We start from the raw sequence: 7,779 nt of genomic DNA on the forward strand, positions 1-7,779 counted from the left end.
ACAAATCACTACAAAACCACGAAATAACAGTATAAAAAATGCTATTTTTTTCAAGGAAATTGTTAAAATTCATTCAATTTCTTAGAGTTGTAGATTACTAAAATATGACTTCAATGTTTATTCAGAGACTGTAGATACATATAGGAAGCTAATTAAATCTATGTTTTTATTTACTGTTTTGTAAAAATTTATAATAAAATAAAAACAAACCCTAAATCAGGAAAAAATAATTGAATATCATTTGTAAACTATAAGAAATATGTAAATGAAGCTCTGAGAGGGGCTCTGCAGTTATATATATATATAAGAGAGGCACAGTGGAGTTCAGAACCAGTTTCTCCTTGGAGCCGGTGGGAATATTTGCCTGACTTGAATCAAAAGTATAAGTGTAAATTATTAGTAATATATATTTTTTTTTTATAAACAGTTATTTTAAAATGTTGCACATATCTTACAAACATGTATGTTTGTGCTTGTTTTGTTTTTTTACTTGTGTTGAGCTTAAATCAAGTAGGTAAGTATATCATAATTATTTTATTATTAAGTATTTTGTTGTTCCTATAATTTTTTTTCTAATAAAAAATTACTTTTTTTTTCTATAAAAAGTGAGCCAAATAGAATTGACAGATATATGACTTTCGATGAGGTAACATAAATTTTATAAATATTTTTGAGAATGTATACTTAAAAAAACTTAAAGAAATAATTAACAAGCTATCTATTTTTAGATAAATAAGTATTTAGACACCATACTAGCTAACAACAATAACACGAAGGAATTAATAATTGGAAAGAGCAATGAGAACAGAGATATAAGAGGTATAGAAGTGAGTAACAACAATGGAAGGGAAGCAGATATCACAATTTTACTGGATGGAGGTATACATGCCCGGGAATGGGTGAGCACTGTAGCAGTTCTGTACACCATCAATCAACTTTTGGAAAATTCATCAAACTCTGATCTCATAACAGATGTTAACTGGTACATCTTTCCAATGCTCAACCCCGATGGATATGTCTTCACCATGGAACCTAACGGGGTAATGAACTTTTATAAAGTAATTTATTTTTTTTAAATGCACAAATGCTTGAGTAAATTGATATTTAAAGTGCAAACAAGGGAATAACCAGATCTGAAATGAGTCAATATAAGATATAAGATGGCTAATCTTTTAAGAAAAATAGAATTTTATTCTTATAAATATATTAAAACATGAAAAGTAATATTATAACTTCAAATTTTAAGAATAAGCATTAAAAAATAGAGAATGTGAATGAACTCAATTAAATCCATGTTTTTTTTTTTTTTTTATTACTTTAAATACTCAAAACATTCTTATTGGTTGAATCTCTAATTTAAAATGAATCTTAAAATAATAATTTTAATTTAATTAAGATTTAATTTTTTTCTATTTTTAAGAAATTAAATTAAAATTTTTTGATGCACTTTAAAGAATATTAAGAACCTTTAATGGTACAGTAAGGTGATGTTAATTTTTTTGTAAAAAGTTTCCAAAAAAAAAATTTTTTTTAGAGTAATACTAAATTTTAATTCGACATATAGATAGACCATTTTATTTTTAAAATTAAGGAAAAAATTACTATTTTTAAAATTTCCGTAAAAATGGTTTTAATATAGTGAATTCCATGCGTATTCTGATTAACCCACTTAATATTCTTGAAAATATTAATGATTTTTTTTAAATTTATTATTATTAAGAGTGTAAGAATTAATGATTTCCATGTTAAAGTTTTATTACTATAAAAAATATCTTCAATAATATTTTACCTGTTGATATAGCAGTAGGTTTCATTTTTTTAAATAGCTGGTCTATTATATTACATGGTTACACTCCATATTCCCCGAAACGTAGCTATGAGTAAAATTAATTATTTCTTCTACACATAATAAAATAAATAAATATGGTTTTGTTTATTTATGTTGTTCTTTGCTGACCGCACCTCCCGACAAACTTCACCAAGCATTAATCTACGGTCAACTATCTACACCTCATTATAAAATTAATTATATATTCGTGTATTGAGTTTTGTATGTAAGAAAAGTTCAAAAAACCAATTGATCAACAGATCATATAGTATTGACTATTTTTTAAAACTTCACTTCCTCAAGTACCCATGATTCGAATTAGTAAGATATTTTAATTATTATTAAAAAATAATTTTTTGTATCAAACTCAAAGAATATAATAGCTCAATGTGTTAAAGTAACTCTTAACTCGGTTAAGTCACTCTTTTTAGCTCTTTGTAAAAAAATTGATTGAACTTATTTTTTGTTCATTCAAACAAGTTGGCTCAGACCTCCCAGACTTTATTCTGCATTGGGTTGTGAAATAGACAAGATGATTGAATATGAACCATATACTTATTTAACCGTAGGTGAAGAAATATTGGGTTGATATAAAGTTTGTTATACTCTTTGAAATTATACCTTATCATTATTTGAACGATATATGTATTGAGCCAAAATGTCTTCCACCAGAATCAATACGTTTTGGCCATCATACAAAAAGCATACAATTTATCCCTGCAGGAAAGATATTCGGATCAAGAAAAAATGTGCTTTAGGAATTTTTTTTTCTCGTAAAAATGGAAGTCAGTAGTTCCAGTGTTTATTAACATTTTAGGGATCGGCTCGTTACTAAGCTCTACAACCTTATACGCCCATCTTATACGCCGCAATACTATAACTTGAATTATATTTACCGGGTGTAGGTCCCTTAATTCAGTCTTGTGTGGTTTTCTAAATCCTCCCGTTAATTCAAGCTTTTTCCGTCCGAATATTTTATATACTTCATAACCTCCTTAAATGACAGGGATGCCAGTGGCCATCGTGAGGATCAACTGGTGAATCTATTCACGTTTGTACTAGAGCGTACAAAGTACAAGGTCAATACCGAATTTCCTCGATATATTGACTGTTTTAGGAGTATATTGTAGCAATAATACTGACTCGTGTGTTATATTTGTATGTACGTTCAATAATATTGTTCTAGTAAGGTAGGCTTTATGTTGATAGTAACAGTTGGTTTCATTAACTTATGGTGATTCGTAACAATCATGAGGTTTTATAGCCAATCTTAGCCATAGCTTTGATATAAATTGGACATTAAATGTTTAAGGACCATCGGCATAATATTACAGATAGTTCACGTTCAGTAATTTTAATAAACCGTATTATTTCTAAATTAAATGTTTAGTATTATGTGTCCAACAAACACTTAAAAGGGTACTGTAGGACGTTTTTCCATTTAACATGCATAAATGACAGTTGTTTTGTAAAAAAAAGTCAATAGGAAGCATACTTTTATAAGTACTATCTATACATTATACGTATATACTTGTATAGGTATATACGTTATTATACTAATAATGTTTTAGGCATTATAGCTCATGTAGATCACTATCATCAAGTTATACATGTTTAAGAAATACAGTAAACTAAAGAGATCTTAATTGAACATTAAATGCCCAATAAGGATAGGGCATTGCCTTAGGCCGTGTCCTAACTGGACAAGCATAGCGCGATAGTCATTTAGTCCGACTAAGAAAATATAAAATATACTTAAGTATCCTTACATTTTCACTAATTGTATGACGAATCTGTTAATAAAGGAGTATGAATTTTCAAGGATGTTTTATTTCCTGAAATTACTATATTGATGAATACAGGACCCTTTTTAACTTAACTTAGTAAGTTAGTGAATACTATGTTCAAGCAAAGTCATTTCTTCCCCCCTGGCTCTAAAGCTAGTTTGGGCAGGGAACAAACCATTGAGATCGTCGAGTTCATGAATACTACTTCTTCCTTGTTAACAATAGATCGGTGTTATGATATAATTAGGTCTTCAAGGTAATACATAAGGAGTCACGGCTTATTTGAATTGATAATCACTGTTCATGAAGGGCATGTAATCAGTTCTTTATACCAAAATCTAACTGGTTTTTTCAAAGTCATAATCATTAAAGCAACAAAATTACACGACTTTTAAATTTCAATAAATTTTTTAATAAAAATTTCTTTAGCTCAATGGCCTAATGTACGCATGTTTATTTATAATATATAATATTTTATACTTATGGTCATTTTAATCTAATCACAAAAAAAATCCATAACAAACGACTAATATAAAAGTCGTAATGTGGTGTTGATTGTAGAACGTAGATTCAATATGAGGAGATGGTTGGGGGTCTATACAAGTAAGTTACTATAAAAGAAGTATTAATTATTTGTGTATCTTTATTGAGCGCACCCCGACTATCTCCTTATAACATATAATTCAATCCAGATCGGTTCAAGTATCTCTCAGAAATTCAAACTATAGGAAGCATTGTTCGTAATATCAATGAAGAGTGGGTTCAGGGGATTACTAGTGAGCGCCCTGTACGGAGATGGTTCCAGAAGTTTCGCTCTATATTACCAGTTCGAAGACCAGAAAGGTACCTCTTTGGTTATTAACAAAGAGCAACTGTAGTCAATAGTGGAAGCAAACCCAACTAAAACCACACCAGAAACGTAGGAAAAATCAAGTATATTAATTCGGTAACAGTAAGGTACTTTGTATAGGGTATACCCATGCCACCGATACCAATAAAACTTTTCTTATAGTTTTATATTTTTAAAGATTTTATATTTATTAATTATATTATTGTATTAAAACAAAATTCTTATTTTAAATTTGAACAATTAAAGGGTTTATCTATGGCGCAGTCGTGTGCTCGGTTGCACGCATTCCTGATGAAACTACTCATTTATAGCTTCCTCCTATTTGGTTTTGATGTCTCAGAGCCCTACGGTTTTCTGGTCATGGTGATTCCAAGCATCTTTTTTGTACAGCACTTAACCGCGACTAGACAAAGCGGCCTTTTCCACCACCTTTGTGAGTTGGACTGATCATTGGGGGGTTATGTTCCTGACATATAGCCACTATACTTTTGAAATTTCTTCTATCCACAGACGGGTGGGCCTCCACCACCCAATTCTCCCTAAAGAGATTTGAGAAACAGGGTCTGATCCTTCAAGATTTTGCCGTATCAAGTCCTTCGATTCGGAAGTCCTACAGTTCTTTGTGTCTCCATTGATTTCTTCCTTGGGTCTCTTCTTTCATGCCAGTCTTGCCATTATCAGGCCCTACAACTCAATTAGCCTTTTTAGCCTGCTGCGTAAGTAATCCATTGGGTTACTGAAACCATTAACATTAGTTCCACAGAAATCCATCAAAATTCAAACATATAAGATCAAACCTAACACAATCCACCCATTCATGTTCATCCTTCAGTTTAGCTTTGATTAATTTATTAGAAATTCGGTATTAATCATCTTAACGACTTCACAAAGCCATTCTAACCACCTCCATGCTATTACTCATATTAATTAATATGATTATGATAATATAGTTAATATTTCATATTAATTTATTAGTATATTTCACACGGTATCGGGTGGTTTTTTTACTTATGATTTCCTCAATCCTTCTTATGGTCAAACATTCCACATATTTTTTTTTAAAATCTTAAGGCACTGTTCTTTCTATATGACGCCGGGTGGTACAGAAGCGGAAGTAATCCTCAATCAAACAGTAGGGCATACGTCGTTTGTGAAAGTGTTATATAAAAAACATTTGTCAAGGATTTAACGTTTCAATTCTCAGTTTTCATTTATAAAAATTGACTGATCCGTGGAAAAACCATTTAGTTGAATGAAAACAGTTCCCAGAACTTTAATCACTGCCTGAAAATTGTTAATTTAATGTTTTCGATCAAGTCAGCCCTTAAAGCTAACTGTTACTACAATAGTTACATTATATTGTTTAATATTCCAGGATAGACTGTGGAGAAAGAATAGGGGAATGACGCCGCTAAGCGCATGTCCCGGTGTTGATCTCAATAGGAATTTCGATTTTCAATGGGGAGGTAACATTAAAACAAAAAATTAATTAACAGATAATATCTTTTTACGAATGCGTTAACACATGACATTTTCAGGTCCTGGAGCAAGCGACAACCCCTGCGATCCCAACTACGCAGGACCATTTCCTTTCTCTGAACCCGAGTCAAGGGCCTTGGCAAATTTCATTTTGGATCATGTTCCTCAAATCAAAATGTATTTAACGCTGCACACCGCTGCTCAGGTAAGGAAATCCGATGAAATGAAAATTCATGCTTTGTGTTCAATATTATTTTGTTGTTGATAGAAAAAATAGCTATTCGGAAAGGAAATAAATATAAGGAAATATATAAAGGAAATATATCATACATTACTAACAACTCTAGTTAAAGGCCCGTTGTTAGAAATTGTATTCAACATATACTCCAGAGTTAAAAACCTGCAACCGATACATTACTGAGGCTTGAAAGTTCCATAGATTCTGTGTATTGAATTGATTCCTAACGACTCACTTTCTTGTGCTGAATTGATTCTTTTGAACAATACTTTGATCGATTATTTTTACCTTTTACCTTATTTTTTATTTTTATTGTTTAATAAGAAAATAAATTTGTACAGAAAAACAACAAACCTTATAGTTTTAAAAAAATATATTGTTTAAAGGAAAATATAAACTATTATGTACATTAATGTCCAAATTACTTCTTTTTTAAAATCTTAATAAATAAAAATAAAACGCTATAAATATTTAACAACCTGTTTCAATCCTTATTTGAATTGATATTTTTCATCGATTGTCCAAAAAGGAAAATAAATTCTGAATGATTTAATGTTTATACTTTGTGATAAAAATAAATAAATAGAATGCTCTATAAATTCTGGGTTCTATATTGTAATAAAATAATCAAAATAAAAATTATTTTTTTTTTTATTGATTCTACTAAAATAAAAATTCAACAATTTGGTAACAAGTAATGTTAGTATGATTCTATCAAAGGAATTGACTCCTTAATTTGATGCCCATCTTCCGTGTCTATAGCCTGAAATTCTTCCCGCAAATAATTGAAATTCAAGAGAAAAAATTGAGTCTGTCCTTCAAAATTATCGGAACCGATCTTAATTTTGAAAATTGATCAGTTACATTAAAATTACTTTTTCACACTGACGCATGAATTACATTTTCCCGTCCTTCGAAACCTAGCTTTTTTTTTATCTCTTTTAACTCTAAGGACTGTATTCTATAATGACATGTACTGCATAAATCTGACTTTAATGAGGACGAAAGGAGAAATCTATCGACAAAGGAATTGATCAGAAGGCCATGCACTCGAGGACCCTGATTGTGAGGTTATAGGAAACGGAAGGAGTCATAAACCACTAGGAATACAAACACAGTGAGGAAAGGCTCGTGCAAACACATGGTCAGTAGAAAATACGAAATATACGACGACATTGACCTATCCAATGCCAACAGACGGCACCCAGCGAGTGCATTAGGAGCATTGGAGTACCATGTAAAAAGAAAATATTGCACAATTATGTTCATTAGAAAATTGAAGTAATTAAATTTAAAAATCAAGTTTGGGATTTAGTTGGGGGGACAATTTGTTAGTTTTACTATTATTTTTTACTTTAATGTTTGTTAGAGTAAATATTGCTATGTACTAGTAGCAGATTTACTTGGGATGCCAGGATAATCGCTGAAGGCAATTATCCAAAATAAATTAATTAATTTATTACAAATTGAGTCCTAAAAAACTATTATTATAATTGGATTCCTTTCCAAAGGCTGTTTGTGTGTTTACATTGTACACTTATGTACAAAAACCGTTCAATCCCATTTATACTAGTACCTTTTATCTTCTCCTATTTTC

At 30.4% G+C, this 7,779-nt stretch overlaps 1 protein-coding gene across 1 annotated transcript in view; it reads left to right on the forward strand.

Annotated features, from left to right (window-relative positions):
• Window positions 1-345: 345 nt before the first annotated feature.
• Window positions 346-7,779, forward strand: part of LOC106690321 (carboxypeptidase B) — a gene marked incomplete in the record, with an annotated part of 16,451 nt that continues 9,017 nt past the window's right edge. Inside the window, 5 exon segments of the mRNA XM_067046660.1 lie at window positions 346-514; window positions 607-646; window positions 729-1,040; window positions 5,841-5,931; window positions 6,004-6,149. Coding sequence (XP_066902761.1) covers window positions 438-514; window positions 607-646; window positions 729-1,040; window positions 5,841-5,931; window positions 6,004-6,149 — 666 coding nt within the window.

The sequence above is a fragment of the Halyomorpha halys genome, unplaced genomic scaffold, assembly GCF_000696795.3.
Source record: "Halyomorpha halys isolate HHAL.00 unplaced genomic scaffold, Hhal_1.1 Scaffold1659.1, whole genome shotgun sequence".
In the NCBI taxonomy this organism is placed as follows: Eukaryota; Metazoa; Arthropoda; class Insecta; order Hemiptera; family Pentatomidae; genus Halyomorpha; species Halyomorpha halys.